General features: G+C 39.8%; 1 protein-coding gene across 1 annotated transcript in view; it reads right to left on the minus strand.

Annotated features, from left to right (window-relative positions):
- Nucleotides 1–21,957, minus strand: part of ZNF608 (zinc finger protein 608) — a 103,327-nt gene that overhangs the window by 44,406 nt on the left and 36,964 nt on the right. The window contains exon 2 of the mRNA XM_090276635.1: nucleotides 14,957–15,212. Within this exon, the coding sequence (XP_090132761.1) occupies nucleotides 14,957–15,212 (256 nt within the window). The remainder of the gene's footprint in view (nucleotides 1–14,956; nucleotides 15,213–21,957) is intronic.

Consider the following 21,957-nt stretch of genomic DNA (forward strand, 5'->3'; position numbering starts at 1 on the left):
TTTCAATGAAAAAAAAAAAATGAATGATAAAGTTTAGAAACTCTCTCCATATCAGAAAATATATAAAAACCTATAAACCAGAGATTTTTTTAAAAAAGAGGTGGAGGGTAAAAAAAGTAGAAGGCTGATATATGAGATTCAACTTCTAAATAAAAGGAGCTCCAGAAAGAGAGAATATAGAAACAGAAATTATATCCTTCCAAAGAAATACATCTACAAAATTTCCAATACTACAGGGCCTGACTTCCCAGTGAGAGGACCAAGCTCAGCTCAAATGATTAAAAATGACTCATACCAAAGAGTGTCACTGAGAAATGCCTGAATGCTGGGGACAATGAAAAGATGATGGCTTGGGAGATGCGGGGAGGAAATAAGTGTCAAACAGAAGATCTCAAATCAGGATGGCGTTGGACTTGTCAAAGCAATGGAGCCCAAAGCAACCAAAAACAGCTTCAAACCTCTGAGAGAAAAGAATTTTAACCAATTCTTGCATCTAGCCACTTTATCAATCAAGTGTGAGGGTAGAAGGAAAACATGTTCAAACTGCCAAGATTTCCAAATTTTTACTTCCTGTGAACCCTTTCTTAGGAAGCTACTGGAAGATGTGCTTCACCACAATGAAGGGACAGAGAGAAACAAGAGACTGATCCAGGAATAGGGTATACAAATAAGAAGCAAATGGAATTTTCAGGATGGCGTACAAGCAAGAGCTCAGATTTTTACAGTTCAGCATACAGCCTGAGCTATCAGTCCAGATTGGAGCAGATAGGAAGACTCCACAGAGACTACTTCAGAAGACACAATCTTGATGAATTTCAACAAGCTGAGAAGCAATTTGTATCTCTGGCATGATAGTTTATGCTCAACTAGTGATGGGTACATAGAACGCTAAGCAAACAAACAAAAAAGGCCATTATTCACTCTAGGGAGAAAGCTGAATGAGAAAGGAAAGGTATATGGATGTGCTGTGAATAATACATGGCGGGGCAAAAGTAGGTTTACAGCTGTGAGTATGGGAACACAGAGTTCATTTATAGTTTTGTTTTATTATTATTATTGTATTATTTTCTATATGAACAACATAGTCATAATGTAAATACTGAATATTGATCAACCTAAAAATTATACACATGTATAACCTGAATATTGATCAACCTTAAAACTACTGTAAAACATGTATAACCTGAATAAAAGTTAAAACGAAAATTAAACTATACTTGTATTTGAACTCTCCTCATACATCTAATTAATTCTCTATTTCAGTCATCTTTGGGTATTTTGAGAAATCTTAATGAGTCTTTTAAAATTAACTTTATTGGGGTGACATTGGTTAATAACATGATATGAATAATGAGTCTAATGCAAGGTAGAGACAATAGCACTAGAAGTCATTAGAGCTTGTGCAGGCATTTCAGACCAAGGGTTTGAAAAGCTGCTAATGAAACTTCGGATTCTACATTTTAGGAATCTTATCAGATAAGGTGTTCAATGTGCTCCTCCTTCCTTGGAGTGTATCAGAGCCTAAAAAGAATGTCAGCCTACTCAGACCAGACTCCACTTCACCTGCTCAACTGCAAATAGGTCACTAAGTGATTTGAGTAAACAAAGAGTTCCAGAAATTAATCCATTTTTTAGAAATTCAAGTCATACCTAGTGTGTCAGCAGGACTTGGCACACTAACCCAGAGGGTGATATAAAGGGTAATGCCATCAAGGCAGACTGTTTGCTAAGAATTTTATTCAAAATCTTTTAAGTCTGAAATAATTCTGACAAGAACACCCTATGATCTTCACACTCCTTTGCTCTCCCAAACTTCGGGTGCCTTCAAGAGGTTATGTACATATTCCAAACCCCCAACCCGCATTTTACACTTGTGGAGAGTGAGACCCAGAGCCAAGGAAACACAGCTAGTTGGTGAGAACAGCAGGACAACAGCCTCCTTCTCTTGACATGCAGTCTAGGGCTTTTTCCTAGGGTTCTTGTTTTCCCTTGTCCCTTATCAAGCTTACCCATTGTGCAAAGGCATTTCTGAACTACAGTATTCCCTCACTTATTGCGGGTATTACGTTCTAGACCCCCCTCCCCCGTGATAGGTGAAAATCCGCGAAATAGGAACCTTACATTTATTTTAGTATTTATATATATTTTAAGGCTTTATAAACCCTTCCCACATACTTATAAACCATTCCCAGTCCCTGATTAACCTTTCCCACTCCCGTATTAACCTTTTCCACACTTTTATCAACACTACTTATGTTCTTAAACATATTCTACACTCTTAAACCTACGTAACTTTAACATATGTATACAGTACTGCAAAATCCTGTAATATAGTAAAAAATCAGTGATAAATAATTAAATATAATATTTTTAAAAATCCCACGATACAGTGAGGCCACGATAAGTGAACCGTGATCTAGAGAGGGACTACTATAGTCACATACTTTTCCTTTTTCTTTCAGCCAGTCTCCCTTTTCTCTTAACAATCAATATACAACAGTAACCACAAAAGTATAGCCATCACAACTTTTGTTTTAATTTGGGTTTTTCTCATGATGTAGCCACATGTCTTTTCTCAAAAAGTTTGTCAAGTAGCAGTCACAACTAGAATACCAACAACTCCTGAGAATTCTGTAACAATACATTTTTTAAAAATCTGCTTCATGGATATCAGAACATTGCAACTGAAAGTATGAAGGGTAATTTTTAATAAAAACATTATAGGTGTGTCTTGATTTATGTAAACATGCCCTTCTAGATCTTAATAAACATAATATTTTGTATAAAATATAAAATGCTTCTTTTGCTTAATTATCATAGGGGATTATAAAGGTGCATAACTTCTCACAAGCTTTTTTAGTCAGGTATGTACTGTCATTCGAGGTACTTTTCACTCTTCCAAGTAACAAGAAAAGTTCATGTGCAGTTGGAGAAAGCTTATGGCTGCTTTCAAGCAATTTTAATGTTTTCGTTTTGGGTTCTAATCAATCATATTTGGTTACCAACTGGCCTGGCACTCTTGCTATCCCTTTTCCCTTTTCATTAATGATCAGAGTGAAATAAATGGGCCAATGACACCAAACACTGAAGTTGCCAGAATCTGTGCAATGAAAGAACACCACAAATTTAGGTGCCCTGACAGTCCTCTGTAACACTAGCCTACTATTTCTAATTTCCAAAACATGCAAACAATTTACAGTGAGTAAACGCACACAATGGCACCTACCCCCCTGGCTAAATATGTAAACTCTGACTCTATATTAATTAGAATGACAGGGTAGGAATTAAATCTGGGCAGGGTTGGGAGGGTGGGGAGTAAGGGCACTTATCAACAAACCAAACCCCGGGCCCCGTGGGATTTGGGTTAGCTGCCAGGCCTGGGTGACTCCTCAGAGGAGGAGCCCCGTATGGTCAGCCCACCCTCTTCTGAAACCCAGAGGTAAACAAATGTGGACAAGACAACTAGATCCCTTCCAGCCTTCACCAAAGCTACAAAAATTCTGCGGCATTTGATTTTTCTTTAGATTCTGCCTTGAATTCCACCTGAGTCATAAATTCCCTATACTTCATTTTCCTTGCTTTGAGAAAATAAGGAGGGTGATGCGAACCACGGTCTCAAATACATAACAGTCACACTCAACATATGTCATGCTTTGTTGAAATTCCATACTTGGAAATGTACTACTGCGAGAAATTGTAAACTTAGGAGGACTGGTGTGAATGATGATGTTTATTTTAAGACAATATTTAATTCAAAAGCCAGATATAGTGAGATGTCCTAGAGGGTGTACACTTCAGAGATTCTCTAGTAACTGACTGAGGATTCTGTGGTTAATGATCTCCTTCTGAATCACTGAAGATTAATGTGCAGTCAATATGATTTTAAGTAGCTCACTACATTCTGGTTCTTTTTAAAGTGACCTGCCATTCCCTTATTCCCACTGGGTCATTTGTCCCACTATCAAGTTAGAGCTTAACATTTTTTAGAACTCCCTGTGAATATGATAATGCCTTTCAGTTACCTTGCCAAGCAGAGAGTGGTGTTATAGAAGAGACAAGTTCAACATGGTGCTAATGCTTTGCAAAGACGACTGTCACAGTTCCAGTCTATGGCCTCCTAATTTGTCTGCCCTGAAGTGACTATTCAAAAGCTTACTAAACTCAAAGCGCCTCTCACATGCTTGCTTTCCTCAGCCAGCTCAGTTCCAGGTTCAGAGAGCGCCAAGCCAATGCCCCAAGCCCAATTATGGTTTTTCTGTGTTTCCAGTATCCACCCTTCTATGTTTGTTTAGACAAGAAATGATTTTATGTGTGTGTGCTCAAGGTACTGGAAAGAAGCAGCTCACTGTGAGTGCTCTCTGGAACTGGCTGGCTTCTCACATTCTGAAAAGCTACCAGGTCCTCTCAGGAAGCTCTGGGAGGCAGTGGAAAGCAGTCTTTATTGGTTCTCTTTAAACAAGTTGGCCTGTGCTGCTGTTATTCAAGCGAAATAAGACACATTAAATGTTCTCAGGCAGCTCTTTCAACTTGACTTACTTCAAAAGTTGTCTGTCAACGTGGGTATCAAGAACACATCTACATGACAACATACAAACTGTGCAGATGTATATGGGGTCCCCAAAGAGCTGGTGGGATACAAGCCGCCCACTGAGCCAGAAGAACATGGGGCACAGCCTCGGGTGCATGGGAAGTGAGCAGTTGGCCGCATTTTCTTTCTTGTTACGAAATATGTAGTCGAGAATGACATTTTGGGTACTTTTGTAAAAATATTTGGTGAATATTACATTTAAAAAGCATTTCACTCTATAAGCTGAATTAAGTTCCTACATTTCAGTTAGACTTCAAATTGACAAGCTAATGTTTATTTGTCTTTTATCAATTTTTTAAAATAGTTATATTCATATACACACACACACAAAGAAACAGACTTAAAAATAGGAAAGGCTGGTCATTTTAGGTAGAAACCGGAAATCCAGAAAGTACACACAGTCATTGTATTTAGACTGTTATACCTCAATTTCTCCATCATTGTAAGAGCAAGTTATAAGAATCTTCCACATAAATGAGAAGATGCTAATTACATGGTGTTGGCAGAGCAATGTAACATTTCCCAGGCAAAGTGTTTAATTGTCGAGACACACCAAATTGTGTTATGTGTCATATAAAGGAAACAGCCACATTTCTAATGCCCAAGGACTGAAATACCGAGAAAGTGTCTGAAATACATACATGGACCAGAGGCTTAATTAGGAAATGCATATATATGGGTGTGGTATGTATATAATTGCTCAATTTACTATTCAGTTATAAGCAATTAATAATCAAATGAGCAATAAGGGTCTTGCCTGCCTCACACATTACTTTTTATCCAACCTCTTTAGGGTCTCCTGACAGTGTTATATCAGACTTTGCTAGATATTCAGCAATTGTGCCCATGAGCCTAATTCCCCCAACTTTCTTTGCTGAGAATGGCTTTTTGCAACCTATGATATGCCTTCTCCCACTTTATAGCTTACTTTCCTTTTGCCAAGGAAATATTAGCCAATCATTTGCGATCATAAGGGCTGAGAAGAGTACATAGGGGAATGCTTTGCTAGATATTACTTTAAAAAACTACCTGGATAGTTCCTCCTGCTGCAGCTACACACAGAAGCCCAGGGAAGAGGCCAGGGGAGGAAATAAATGTTGGGGGTGGGGTTAATGCAGGGGGGAGGGGTGCCAGGGAAGAGGCTACAAACTCCTTGAGTATGTCAAGTAATAAATTATATATATATATATATCAACAAATCATGACGAGCAAAGGTTTTCTAGAAAGATCTTGTCTTTGTCTGTCCTTATTCGGAAGGAGCAGAACCCAAAAGAAAGATATTTGCAGAGACAGAAACATGAGTTGCTTTGATTCCTTCCAGTTCAGAACGGATGCTTAACAGACAAATTTCCTCCCTGAGTGTTTGAATTCCTCATATCTAAAAGTCTCTTTGAGCTTCTTATTCTTGGGGGAAGCTATAAAATATCATTCTAGACACAGCAGAAGGGAAATCTAAACCTTCCTACCACTCAGAGCAAAGTCTCCACCAGGGCAGAGCCCCAGCCACATGCTCTCTCAGGAACATCGTCTGCACACTTGCTTTCTCTGGCTGAGCCAATCTGATTTTTACTATAAGGGGGAAGTCTCATTCCCTCTCTGTCTAGGGTAGCACCCTAGCTATGGGCATTTCAAGCTATGCATTTGACTTACAATCTCATCCCTTTTGTCATCAAAATGTCAGTGAGTCCCAAGTAAGGAAGGGTAAGTCAGAAGGGCGTTCTCACCTAGGACAGTAGAAACTGGCACAACCATTTGGGAGAGCAGTTAAGTGGTTCATGCTTCAGTGCGTTAAGAATGTATGTGTCCTTTGACTCAGCAATTCTGTTTCTCAAAAAGTGATCCTAGAATAATAATAGCAAATTCACAAAACTCTACAAATTTGAGGCACAAAGATATATCATGTAGTGCTTATGTGTATCTAAGAAGTTGAAGGCAATATATATACCCATCATTAGAGGAACTTAATTTTTTTTTTAAGAGAAAGGGAGGGAGAAAGAGAGGGAGAGAAACATCAATGTGAGAGAGAAACATTGATCGGTTGCCTCTTATACATACCCCAACCAGGCATGTGCCCTGACCGAGAATTGAACTGGCGACCTTTTACTTTGCCAGACAATGCCAAATCAACTGAGACACATGGGTCAGGCAGAGAAATTTTAATTAAATGTTGTGTCTATTTCATGGAATATTTATAAATGAAGAACATTTCTTCAAAAGTGTTTTAAATATCAGAGATGCTTAGGTTTTAATGTTAAGATTAAATGAGAAAGCAATATGCAAAAGTATCTCTACCAAATGACCTCAACTACATTTTTAAAAAATGCATACTGAAAAAGCAGAGAAAGAAGTAAACTAACAAATTAAGTAGCTGCTTATTCAGTTAAATTATAGATGATCTTTTTTCCCTCCTACTTGGTCACCCACCCTACTGCAAAATGTCCTAGAATGATCATACATTCTCTTTATAATCAGCAGATAAAAAGCATATTGAAGATATGAATGACAAGAAAAAAAGCATATCAAATATTTTGTTTCTCCTTTTTTTGTAGATGTTGGCCTAATAATAGCAAGGTTGGAAACTAAAATATATCAGATTTTATAATGTCTTTTTAAAAAATCAATGACAAAGTAGACTTCTAGAACTGTATTTTCCAGATTATCTTGGCCAAACTTTATTTAAAAGTAACATATTCCTGACTAGAAAGCTACACTACTCAAACTTAAACAGGTATAAAACCATATCATTTTGTTCCACGAATTTATTCAACATTCAACAAATATGTATGGCACCCATAACTCTGTGCCAGGCAATAGGGATCCAAAAGTGAATAAAACAGATGGGATTTGTGCACTTAGGAAGCTTACAGCAGAGTGGGCTGAAAGGGAGGATTTGTATACATCAACCCAGCTGAAGCTGATTCAATTACTCCTGCCAAAATCATATGCTAGAACTGTAAAGAATTTCCTATCATTCTGTATTTAAAAATAAAAACTCTAGTTATTATGCCACATCTTACTCTCTGTTTCCAAAGAACATTTTGTGAAATATACAAGAAATTTTGAGCGGTGGTAGATTGAAATCCAGAATACTGGTTCAAATTCCTTCACCAGGTGTGCTGCCTGCCTCACACAGGTGAATCCCTTCCTAAGTCTTCCTTATTAAAACATAGATGATAACAGTTTATGGTAGACTTTGTTCTGAGGATTAAAGAAATCATTAGCTGGCGAGCGAGCCCAGCATGTTTACACATAAAAACACGGAAGAATAAAGTAAGAATAAAGATGTAAAGATCAATGAAATGTGGGGTGGGAATAGTGATAGTGTCTGCTAAATGGGTATAGGGTTTCTTCTGGGGTAATGAAAATATTCTGAAATTAATTGTGGGGATGGCTGCCTAGCTCTGAATGCATTAAGAAACCGATGAATTGTATACTTTCAATGGCTGGGTTGTATGTTATCTCAATAAAACTGCTATAAAAATTGTATTTAAAAAAAAAAGGCAATGAAGATACTTTAATCAATATGCCCAGGGGAGCCAACAGCTATTCTTTGCAACCATAAGACAGACCAGACCATCAGCATTTTGTAATTAAAAGATACATATTCAGTGCAAGGTATATTAAAACTCTTTCAAGGTTCTCTTACCAATTCCTTTACAGGGAAAAGAAAAATAAGGAGACATGACAATATCACACACACAAATCTTGTATAAGACAACTCCTTAAGTCTTTTAGTACCTAAATCCAAAGAAAAGTTTGATTTTAAATGTCTTATGTTCTTTTTAAAAACGATTTTGTTTATTTTTAGAGAGGAGGAAGGGAGGGAGAAAAAGAGGGCAAGAAACAGAGATTGGTAGCCTCTTGTACACACCCCATCCAGGCTGAACTTGCAACCCAGGCATGTGCCCTGACAGGGGCACCGAATTGGTGACCTTTCGCTTTGCGGGAAGACGCCCAACCAACTGAGCCACACCAGTCAGGGCTAAATGTTTTACATTTCTGAATTCACATATAAGAATAAGTTTAGCTACAATCTCAACCAACCACACAAGGTAACCAAACACCTCTACACAGTGAGTTTAAAACTCACTGCTTCATTACTTAACATTTAATGTCACCACCAAAATATACATACAAATGACACAAAAGAAAAAATGTTTTGTCTAAAAACAAGCTGAATCCTGCCTAATAGCAGCTTATTTTTCAAATTGACAAGAGGTGAAGTGGCTGTCCCTGTTCTTTTTTTCCAGCAAAACACACAATCATTCATCATATCCAAATGTTGGCCGTGTTACCTCACCAGGAAAGAACTAAACTAGTAGGTCTAAAAGTAAAGCAAAACCCCAGACAATGACAAGGACAAGCCTTCCCCTGCTCCCTTCTTCGCTCTCTCCTTCATCCAGCAAATCTTTTTTAAGTGTCCACTATGTGTATACCCATCCTCCAGTTTTACTTTCTGATTTTTCTGTGAAGCTAGTAACATGTCTCAGTAATCTTAAAACAGAAAATGTTTACATGATATATGTTTTATAGTTAGTTATAACATACATCCTAAACAAACTTTATTTTTATTTAAAAAATTTTGGCCACTGTACACAGAATAATCAGAAGTAACAAAGATTGTGCATGGTAAGCAAATACACAGATTTGATTTTCCGCGTGGGCTGCCTTTCACATGTGAAAATGGGCAGTACTAGGGCAGTTTGGAAGCTGCATCTTTGAAGCTGCTCTGCCACCAATGGTGATAAACCTTAAGAAACCACCAATGGTAATGAATTCAGAAAACTATCCACACTTTCTCTGGTAACCGCCACTGCAAGATGGCCCAGCAAGCTAAGTACAAGGTTCACGGCCAATACATGGAGTGACACTAGCTACTGGTTCTTTCAGCCCCTCAAAACCCCTGGGGAGTTCATGTTGAGGATGGGGGCTGGACCCTTTCTTCTCATTAGCACAGTGGTTAAACAACATGCTCACCTGCCTTGCTGGGGCTGATTGACCTTCATTTAGCGAAGTACTTACAGGGAGCGCATTTCCATGACCCCCTTAACATTCACCGTTACTGCCCAGATATAGTCATCACTGGTGTGGCAGGTAATGAAACACAGAAGCAAAAGTGGGCATCTTACTCCCTGTTTGTGATCAAAGCTGAATTTATAAATCACTGGGAAATACTTCAATAAGTAGTAAGTCACTTAATAAGTCTTGTGCCAACCCTCTGCTCAGTTACTAAAAATACCAAGTAAACCTGGATTGATATTTAATCTCTCCTCCAATCAAAATTTAAAAAGGAAAGCTCTATTTTCAGTAATAAGATTGGTAAGTAAACACTGAAGAATAGGAATAACAATACCATATGTTAGGTCAGTCATTAATTACATAGAATCATTTGTCAGTTAATGAATTAGCCTGAAACCCCCTATACTGTACATTTAAACACTTATCCTCTGTACGACTTTGGAGGTGCAGGAGAAGCAAAAGAATTTAAGAACATCTCCGGTGGTTTAAAGAGCATTGCTTACTTCTCCAATTAATTACCTTTAACACATTAATCCCCAAGATGACCTTTCCTTCCTTGGAAAACCAACAGAACATCAGGTGAAGGACCTCAGAGAAACAAGCATTGCTCCTCTCACACCAGGTGTTAAGTCTTCCCAAGAAAACCATACTTATTACTATATCATAAGTTGCCATTTGTATTTCCATTGTCTCCTCTGAAAAACCTCAGTGATTTTTCTAAATACAATCCTTTATTTGCTACCTCATTAACTTCTTTAATACTCTGGGTTTGTGAACTATTTCAAAAATAAGTCAGCAGAGACCACACAGAAACAAAGCTACTGTGTCTGGAAAAGCAAACAGTGAGGTTCACCTGACCACAGTGATAAATTAGGGAGAGTGGAACCACTTAGTTGTTCATTAAGCTCCCCGAAACCTCTGTGGAGTTTATGTTCAGGATCAAAGCTGGACCCTCTTTCTCATTAGCACTGTGATTAAACAACTATGCTCGCCTGCCACACTATAACATCTTGACAGGCTCTATCTACCCTGTGCAGTAAGTAGGACAGGTGTCTCTGTCCATTGTATATCCAAGAAAATGAGGAATAACACATGTAACTTCTTTAAAGGGAAAAGATCAAGCAGCTTGCAAAGGATTCCAGGACATCCCCCTTTCCCCTGAGACGGCAGTTCTCAATTTTGCACATTAGAATCCCTTAGGGAGCTTTGAAAAACTACACCAATGTCAGATCTCCAAACCAGCTCCCATTGCCAACTAGGACCCAGTAAAAGCCTGGAAGTGGTGCCTGAGCATCAGTATGTTTTAAAAGCACTCCAGATGATTCAAAGGCACAGAGCTGAGACCCACTGTCCTGTAACTGAGAGATGTTTTAAAAGCTGTCATTGGCAAATACTAGTTTTCTTTCTCTCACAGTCTCTTCTGTGGCTTTGCTTAACCAATAGGAGCGTGGAGGGGACAGGGGTGACAGAGCGGCAGAGCGGTGGTAAGTGACAGCCTTAACAATGAACCATGGACACTGCTGAACCAAGTCTGTTCTTGGTAGACAAAAAAACAAAAAGCCCAATGAGGAATGTGATTCAATAAAAATCAAAAGGAAAATAACATTCTCAAAAGCTAAAAAGCCAGGTTCAATACATATATATTTACACACTTTGCTGTATACACCATGTTTTTGTCTGTCTGGTTTTATCCACCCCTGCCACCACCACCTCACCCGCCAAGAGAGCAAATTTTCAAACAAATAACTATACAGAGGCATGTGTATCCCAAATGTCAGGAATGAAATCCTAAGGAAATTCTTTCCAACATCTGCGAGTAATTTTGTACAATACATCATTGCTCCTATGCATGCACCTTAAAGTAGAAAGATCAGAGTAGAATAGCTAAACATCCAAATGCAGTAATAGTTTTTCTCTCCTATTAAGTATGATCTGAAACCCACTAATTATTTCCAGAGGAAACTTCTCTGGAACACTTTATTCCTGAGCACAATTTGGCCCTCAGGCAACCAGACTTTATGGACTGGCAGCACCACTGAGGGGAAAGTCTGTGACTAAAAGCATCCTCCTTAAATGAGGAAATCTAAGCCCAAGAAACAATTAGGTATTTAGTGGAGATTTCATATTCCAGCCTTGCTGTTCCCTACCACCATCCAAAGAAATCACAAGAACACTCATTCCCCAACAATTGAAGATATGAGCTCTTAAAATTTCTAGGATCTTGAAACACACACACATACACACACACACACACAAAGCCTCTGCACATGCATGAATACACGTAAATTAAGTTTGTGAAAAATACTACTACCAGTTATCAATACACTCAAAATGAAAATAGCAGGAAAGAGGTTTTTATTCAACTCAGTCTACAGGACATTAGTCAAAGGCTACTGACAGTTTTATAACTGCTCGACTTGCTCTTTGTTCATGAGAGTTCATATGAGAAAACGACTGTGGCTTCACTTTCTCCTCCCCTGTTCCCTAAATCCCACTCTTTTAGCTCTCCAAATGTGTTCTGTTTCTTTCTCTGTCTTTCCCCAAAGGGAAAAATTAATAGTTAAGTGGGTTTAATTTTTAAGTTGGTACAATAGCCTTAAACACACTGTACTGAGGGGAAAAAAAAAAAGGCCAATGGAATGCTCTTGAAAATGGTTGCACATTAAACACATCTTAGGACTCAGGCCTTTACTGAGATGAGTTCTTCTATGGAGGTCAGAAGTTTAGTTTATTCAGCAAGAATGACTCTTTAACAGCTCCAGTACCTCTTGTCACCACAGTAAACATCCACACATTCCAAATCCTGGAAAATGGGAGGTAGTTAAAATAAGGTGGAAGCTGCCCAAGGCTCCATTACTGAGCATGAAAAGCTTCTTTCTGCAGCTCTCAGTCTGCCGTGCGAATGTATGAAAGACATCCACAGGGAGGGATGGAGCACAGTGCATAAAAGCAGGTACAGTACATGGGACTCAGGAGATGAATTTTCAGGGAAGAGGGTGAAAATAGAGGCTTTATATATATCGTTACCTAATGACAACAACAACAACAACAACAATAATAATGTAAAGGTCTTCAAGCATATGTGCAGAGTAACAGAATTCCATAGCAACTTTATCAAGTTTTTAAACAGAATTTTTTCTAAATAATCTCATCTTTTATTAGAGGCTAAGGTTAAGAGTCAAAATCCAGCAGGCTTCTAAGCAAAGTGGAAAATAACCCAAGCCTTAAGAGTTGTTCCAGAAAGTTTGTGGCTGATTTTACAACATCTACCATTCAGGGAGGTCACACTGCGGGAACTCCATCCTAATCCACACTGGAATAAATAAAATAATGACAAGCAATAAACTGACCAGCACTGAGTCACAGTTAAGAAATGGAAGACAATGTTTCACCCTAATGAGTAAGTTATTCAAGTACAAGAAAATCTTACTTTCAAGTTTATGAAATTAACCCTTACTCTTTCCAAATCTTTTCCTGTTCCTGAAAATCAGTACCTAAACTAATTAACTGTGTCCTTATTATGTCTTAAGTCCTTTTCTATCCATTGCACACCAAGATACCAGTTTGAAGCCCTTAGACATCACTTCTGCTCTCGGGAAAATCTAAGGGCAGACAAACTGCACAATCCAAAGAGAGGCAACGAGAGAGAAGCTTGTGCCCACCTGGAACCCTCACACTGGACGGTGTCTGAATAAGCAAGGGAGTTGGTAAAACTTTGATTCTGGCTCCTCTTATATCCATCCCTCCCAATGTGGTTGCACAGTACTATCTTAAATGGCTTCTCTGTTAAAAGTACAAAGAGGGAAGATCCCCCAAACTGCCAAAATCTCTAAAGTCAAAAGTGAATTGCAACTATCACTGTCACTTGAGCAAACCAGAGAGCTCCCCATATCTACTGCTTTCATTCCCTTTCTCTGCGTCCTTCTTTTAGAATTAAATCTTTATTTTTCCTTATTGATACTGACTATAACTAATTATGAAATATATCCTATAAGAGTATATTAAATGCAGCATGTAAAGCTCAAAAATTTCCCTAAGAATTTTTGTTTTTCTATCTTAACACAGCTTAAGCTATTTTCTGCCGTAAGATCATTAGGTTTACACGTTCAGATATTTGTCACCTGATTTTCATTCTTTATTTTTATTCTCTCCTTTCATTCTCCAGTTTGTCACTATTCTTAACTATTTTCTCTCAACAACTTCATTCCCCACAATTGCTCCCAATATAGACCCTTTTCCCATCCACTCAGTCTCTTTTTTATGTGTTTTATTTTCTCCCTTTAAGTTTCAGCCCTCAACTTTTCACCTTGTTACAGAGGAACCTAAACAATGATTTTGAGTCTCAGACCCTTCTTGTTACCCTAATCCTTGCCCTTTCTCCTCTCCCAAAAGACCATGATATTGACAATTGTCATCTCCTTTATTCTTGACCTGTCTAGCTTGAGGAAAAAAGTTTCCCTGGTGTTCTTCATTTTCTTTTGTTCTCCTGGTATACACACTGAGGCATGCTTTTTTCTTAGCTTTTCTATTCTACCATTCCCAAAGGAGAAATCCAGCTCTCTCCTTTGTATTTAGTTTTCAGTTATCTGTTGGCCTCCATCAAAGACACTGGCCATCTGAAATACACAGTACTTGATGATCATGTGCTGTAGACGTGGCCAACCATGGTCTGGATATACTATCAGTATGCCAATAGCCTGATCTATACCTCCAATAGCAATCACAGATTGATCTCGATCCATTTCTCTTATACCTTGCTTCTCTCGTGACTAACAGACTCTACTTGCCACATGGCCTGCTGACTTAAGGGGTCTCCACTCGGCCATATAGAAGAGAACTGACTGCTCCTGGGGCTTAAGCCTTTGACCTTGGCTTCTTTACCTCTGAGCACCAACCAGCCAGAGCCACATCATGGTGATGGCCCTCACTAAACACAAGAGCCCTGGCTCAATCCAGAAGGTAAATATAAGCCTCAACAACATAAAAATCACCCCATTAAGACGGACAGATCAGTTTGCACACCAAGGAGAGCATGAACGTGAGATCTATGTCACTTTCTCATTTCCAGAATAGCACTTGGCAGAAAGGGTAACCCTCATGCTGCTTCTCACAGCCCTTCATGTTAGCACTTAAAGTGGAAAACCACCTTTAGGGACACTGATTCATTCTGAAAGTAGAAGAAGCCATGAACAAAAAGGCAAACAGTATTTCAACAAAACTCCAAAGAGCAGAGAAACCACTTTTCTTTCCTCTCTGAGTACCGCAAAGCAAATTCCCCTTACAGGTGGACAGAAATACATCATGGGGAAGAGGGCGTAAGGAAATATATAAAAAATAAATTGTATTTACCTTCTTCTGTTTCATGCCACACGATCCCTTCCAAATTCACACTGGTCCCAGGTTCACAGGGCCCAAGACACTCAGGCTCTGTCACTACTCCAACTTCACAGGTATTGACACCCACGGAACGAGTCCGAACCAAAAGCTGCTCAACTGGTGCTGCAATATTGGATGAAGATGGGGAAAAGTAGGAGGGTAGAATCTGAGGCACGAGACTGCTGGAAATCGGCGGTGGCGGTGCTGGCACTGTAAACAGGGGGTCAACCTGAAAGACAGACAGGCTTATTGCAGTGGTGCTGCATTCTGTGAGTTCTTTGTAATACAATTTGTTTACATCACTTCTAGAATATATCACCATTCTAAATTCCATTTGCAATTATAATATGCTTTGCGTGTTTTAATGGTGCCAAAATATAAATCAGAATAGAAATAAGCATTTTATTTTTTCATGCCAAAGAAAGCAAATATTGGAGCTCTAGCTTCCTGAATTATCACCAGGCCTTTAATGTACTTCTAAATTCACCAATACACAAACTTCAGCCTCGGTAGATGTGAATAAAATATGCTTTGCAAAAACTTGTAATAAAATCTTATTTTCAAAATTACAGTATTTTCCAAAGGAAAAACTCTAATAAACACTATATATGCATCATTGGACATCTAAGCACAGAAGATGGACTAAAATTGTTTTCAAAGTACTTTTTAAACCATAATGAATTAAAATCACCATTAAAATATATTAACTTATTCTGCGGAATATATAAAATATATACTTAATTATACACAGTGCAACACATAAACTGGATATTATTAACAAGTATTTATTAAGCATCAACTCCTAAGTGTTCTAGTGCAAAGTTTAGCCAAATTCATATAAATGGAGAAGAAATAAATGACTGTGCCCAACATCAACAGAACTTGAGTTTCTGCAATGCACAGAAACCACAGTCCTTTAGTTGTTGAACTTGTAAAGATCTCTCAGGAGTTTAACCAAGACTCAGCAGCACTCTCTCTGAATCCAGGAAATGAAATTGACAGCCAACACAAGATCTTACGGTGCTGTAACTCCTCTGTGCCCCTGTCCTGAAAAGGGGAGCAAAGGAGTTCTTTGCCTAGAAAAGTTTAGGAGTCTGGCCATAATGAAACAAAAGGCTATGTGCGTACTAAATAGGCAGATCATCAACCAACTCATTCACTCACTGGACCCATTTTAACAACTATTATGACTGCTACACACTAGCTTTGGCCTTGCTGACAGGTTATCAAATGTGAAAGAGCAAAATGCAAAAGCACGTCTGCACCAGGACTCCAGGGTTCCCTATGTCCTCATGTCACATGCAGATACCATCTACACATAAGGAACAACACCTTGCATGTTTCACCAGCTGGGCTAGCAAATTATATGTATAAAAAGACAAATAGAAGGTTGTTCTGGTAAAATGCCAGCTAAGTCTACTGTACACATATTTCCAGTTAACCTTTGTAAGAAACCGACACTTGGCTACAGACATAATATTAATCTTTGTTGTTTTTTTAAAAACAAGAGTGCGTTTCAAGATAAGTCACATGAGGAAGTGGGCTCCCTAGTTAAGCAGCTGAAGCAGTCATCTGTGTGGGCTCCTTGTTCACATAACTGTAGGAATTATTTCTACAGTTTGCATTTCACTAAAATGATAAACTGACATTCACTTGCCTGAGTGATTCAAGATGCAATAGAACAGCCCTTTATCCAACTGCATGTTAAAGAAACTTAATTTCCTGCCCTCAAAGCTGCCATAAAACTTCTTTTGCTCCACGCTTTTTATTGTTCTTCATTCTTGATCACAGAGCCCAAGAAAGTAAAGCATTTAACAGCCCCAAACCCAGATCTGGTGATTTATGCTTTCGTGTAAATGCAGCTTAATGTGGATCAAAGTTCACACTGATAGTTCCTATTTTAAAACTGAGCTGACAAATGAAGAAAGGTTCTGAGGGAGAAAATTTAAGGGTGAGGGGAACCAATGCTACTTTGTAGTCTGTATTATAACTAAAAGATTGTGTGTGATTGGAATCACTTTCTAGATTTTTTTTAAAAAAGGAAAGTTATAAACCAGCTACTGCATCTTTTTTTTTGCATGTTTCTCAACAACCTCTTAATTTGTATAGTTAGTTGTAAACTGACTGTAATTTGATGCCACACATATAAACTGAAAAGACAAAATACAACAATATTCTCAAACTGTTCTTTGTATCACTGGATCAACAGCCTACATTAATTCTAAGAGAAACATATATAGCTTCAATTGGATAAACAAGAAAATAAAATAAAACAGGAGAGTGAAGAGTCTTAGAATCAATTCTCTGATCAGGACACAAGACAATGTGTGCAACAGAAGTTATAGGGGCAGGGCATGATGTGACACTAGGGTTTTGGCCCCAACTCTGACAGACTAATTAAGCTTGTAACTTTGGAGAATCATTTAACTTCATTTAAGCCAATTTTCCTCAATTGAAAAATGTACTCCTTGGCCTTCTAATACTGATGACAAATCCTATCAAAATGGAATTTCTAGACTAAATCCTTACACATCCATGTAACTCTGCTTATTAATATATTTGCATACAGATACTCACACATACCCACTTTTGGGGATATATGTGTGTAATTCCAAAGAATCTAGATGGCTTGAGGAGAGAGGCTGTGGTATCCTAGGTCTACCAGCAAATTAATGGTGTTTATTTCCATTAACACAATCCAAATGCAATGGAAAAAGTTTAGTTGATGACATTTATAGAAGGAAGCCTTGTCTGCACATTTCAAATCGAGAAAGCTACAGTTCAGAGATTTCATATATATATATATATATATATATATATATCAGAGAAGGAAAACTCTGATTCCAAAAAACCTCCGCTGCCTTGCGGCATACCTCTTCAGGGGAAAGGCTAAGGGAGTAAACCCCGACAGAAAATCCGGAGCCGGAGTCCCTAAGGCGGTTTGACGTTGTAGTCAACACCGGCAACTCCTGCGGCGCACCTGAAGCCAAGCTGTATTGACTCCGTCTTTCCCTTGGACCCTTCAGCTGCGAAGAGAGGGGGGGTCTGCTGCATGGGCAACAGCAGACCCTCCATATCACCCTGCCCAGGCTCTGTAGCTTCAGCTTCACTGGAGAGGACACTCCAGCGTCATCGCAAGATGTCGATTCAACACGGGAGGAGACAGATACCGTGTCACTCCCGAGTCGGACTGCACAGCCATTCTCGGCGGTGCAGATAGACTCTTAAGAAGCTACACCATCGTCTCTCGAGACGGACAGCTGCCGACGACGACGATATATATATATATATATATATATGAGCTTAATCATAAATAGCCCTCCAATGTGATAATAGTCTAAGACCCTTAAACTTGATAGGAAAACTCAATAAGTAATAGAGTTTTAAAGATTACTCTTTGTCGCCAAGGGGATTTTTCTCAGCTTTTCTACTGCACTGGCTTCCCCGCAGCAGCTCAAAATCCCCATTCTCATAGGCACAGGATCATCATGAGAGGAGAAAAAGGAACATTTATCCATTGGGATTTCAGGAGTTGGAAGTGAAGAATAAAAACCACCCATATGGTCTTCTTGGGGTCCCTCTTCACCAGAGGGCACCAATGGGAGAAGGGGTAAGTAATCACAGCCATCCCAGAGGTGTTTCACTTGGCAGGTATGCTACTTTTAAAAACATTCCTTTTTATTTATTTATTTATTTTTTTGCCAACACAAAAAATTAGGAAAATGTCTGAATTTCTGCCACCTCTTAAGATAGTACTTGAACAATGAATAATGCGCTACATGTGCCATGCTGAACATTCCTTATGGCATCAGCTGATAGGGCCGAGCTTGCCCTCAGCCAGAGTGAGCTGGCCAAGCATAGGCATCTGAGTCTGTGCTCCTGCCTCCCCTGGAGACAACTGCAGAATGTTTTGGGAGCAGGTCATTTAGCCCAATTTACTGATTCTAGAGAAGAACGTGGCCCCTATTTGTACAAAGGCAATAAGCTATGGCAGCCCAGCTCAGAAGGAAAGAGCAGCCTCCTACAAGCAGGAACTTGACAGTAGGGTTTCAACATACACTCAGCGACAAAAGAAAAGCAGAGGGGTGGGGGGAGATGGGAAATAATTCAGAGTAAGGCCAAGCCAGCTCTTTCTGCCTGTGAATGCCCCCGGTGGGAGATATTCCCCCCAAAAGGTTTCAGTTCTCTTGTGTATTTCATGGTGTCTAACACAAAACCACATGTACCATATGTAAAGCAGGACTTTAGTCTTTAATAGTTATTTTTGCCTTATACAGAAGGTCAGCTCCACTGTACCCTGACTTCTCAGGTCACTGATCCCACTACACTGAACCATAATTTCTTCACCTAATGAAGTTAAGACAGAGGGCTGCAATGGTTCTCACAAGGACTCCCTCAGGCGAGGAGGCAGCATACACTTGGACTTGGTAGTAGTGGACCCTGGGTTGTGTTGGGTTCAACTCCTAACCTTATCGGTACTTGCTGTGTGGGACCCTCAGGAAGTTATCTGGCTATTCTGGGTCTAAGAAATGGGAGTAAGAATAATGTTACCCATACAGGGTAGCAGTGAAGACTCAATGAGATAATGCACGCCACGTGAAGGTTCAGCATAGTGCTTAGCTCAGTAAACAATGGCTTAGGGGTGGGAGGGGGGGATGTCCCTGGTCTGATATTACAGTTCCCCAACCCTTCACGCAAACTTACAAAGCTCCTTTTTATATGCTTGTATGTTTAACATAGATCTATAATCCCCTCCAAATGCATGGTTAAGTGCAGTTACGGTGTGTTAGAAGTATAAGAAAAAGGGCTTAACCCTGAGGAGCTCGGCCTGGGAAAATACTCGTTTCACACACTGGCATCTGGCAGCTGGTCAGATGAGCCCTCCACTTTTACAAAATCCCTGTCCACTAATGTCTTGTTGCACCTCGTTCATACACTGCTCCCTCCAAAGTCTCCTTTTACTCACCTGAAGTCAATCACATATCCACCCAATGAATAATTTCCACATACCTGCTGTGTGCCAGGCAATGTGCACCCTGCTAGCAAAAAGAGGGTGGGCAAGATGGTGGCACTAGTCAAACAAAATCATACAAATACAGCCAAACTACAATTGTTACTGCAGCAATGCAGCCAAGGGGCTGTCCATGGTGGCCTGAGGACCAACAGCAGCGTGCAGTGGGAGACAGTGTGTGTGGGGTCAGTCTCTGGAGCTGGAATCCAGCTCTACCTTTAGATGCACAACCTTAGGCAAGCTGCTTGATCTCTGTGGGACTCAGTGGCTTCATCTGTAAAATGGAAGTAACACCTGGCTGACGTGACTGCTACATAAGATCATACAAACACAACGTTAGCTCAGGGCCTGGTACAGAGTGGCACTGGTATCACACAATAAATAAAAGCTATTGTCGTTGTCAATTATCATCATTATTATAAATACTCTTGAGACCTGAACTAAAAGGTAATCAATGGGTGTTTTGGTCCTATAAGGCCAAATGCTGAACTTTGCTACATTCAAAGGCAATTCAGGAGCAACAGTTAAATATGAATGACCCATGGACATGGAAAACGGTACAGGGGTTGGCTGTGGGAGTGGGGAGTGGGGTGGGAGGAGGATGGCAAAGTGGGAAGAATTGGGACAACTGTAATAGAATAACAATATTTTTTTTTTTAATAAGAGAGGCAGTTACAAATACCTTTCAGGGGTACCCTAAAATAGTAATAATCAGATATTCCATTAATAAATCCGTGGCGAATTAGTGCTCAATTAACACTTAATAACTGGAATAAAAGATCAGAACAGAGGAGACTGGATGGTTGTAGCAATGGTTCCTTTGTCAAAGCTTTTCTGTCATCTTGATGGGACACTGATGTAACTATTACAGCCCAAAAGAGGAAAGTAGAAAAGCAGCCATATCCAGTGGGGGGAAAAAAACTGACCCATAAGTCTAACAGCTGGTGGTGGCAGCCTGTCAAACTGAGGAAAGTTAATGTCAAGAACAGACACGCGGCAGTCTCTCACTGTTATTTTTGCATGATTATTCCCAGGTGTTGGTGCATGCTGAGCAGTAGCCTGGCTATTTATCACTAGAGAGAGCCCAAGAGCATGGGAGTGGGGGAGCGAGCGGGGAGGGTAGAGAGGCGGGGAAGAAAAAGTTATTTACACAGATAGCGGCACTCAGTGTGTGTAATCAGAGGGCTGGGGGGAAATCTGCAGAGCAATTCTGGCAATATTTTCTCTGTTCACCTTATCTCACGGGCTTCCCAAGTGCTGATGAGCCAGGGAGGCTTCAAAGCTTGAGTGTTGGTGGCAGCAGCTTTGCATCACTTGAGCAGGGGTTGTGTCAGCCAGTGATCATTTCCAATACCCAGACATGGACAGCAAAGGAGGAAGAGTTGCCAAAGCCGGCCTGGGGGTGCTCCAGCGGGCACTCCTGCTCTGCTCAGACCCAACGAAGGGACAGTCAGGTGACTCAGGACGGCTAGTGCTGCCAGGCAGCAGAGAAGGGGAAGCTCCCGGCTGGGGAGACAGGCAAGCCTAATGAAAGCTTCTCACCCAGAACTGTGATGGAGCCTTGCCCCAGGTTTCTTCCATCTGTGGCCACAAATCTCCACACTCCTCTTGCTTTCAACCCCTCAATCCTGGGGTTCTCAGATCGCCAACAGCCAGAATGAGAACAGCATTTTATTTTGCTCAGTCAGTATTTTTACATTCTATGAGCACACTGGGGCACGATTACTTAATGCTCACGTTTTCTCTATATCCTGGTATTTGGCCGTTTTATGAGATTGCCCACGGTCACCTCTTTAATTTAAACAGCATTAGACAGAGACTACACTTCATGTAGGGGAAATCACAGCTCTTTAAAGGTGACCACTGCCGCAATCTCTCACTTTTCACTTAACCACCCTTTCTGCCCATCACTGCCTCATTAGCAAAGCAAGGGAAGCTTTAAAAACTCTTTCTTAAGCACCGA

The sequence above is a fragment of the Furipterus horrens genome, unplaced genomic scaffold, assembly GCF_987537825.1.
Source record: "Furipterus horrens unplaced genomic scaffold, mFurHor1.1.pri manual_scaffold_5, whole genome shotgun sequence".
Classification (NCBI taxonomy): Eukaryota; Metazoa; Chordata; class Mammalia; order Chiroptera; family Furipteridae; genus Furipterus; species Furipterus horrens.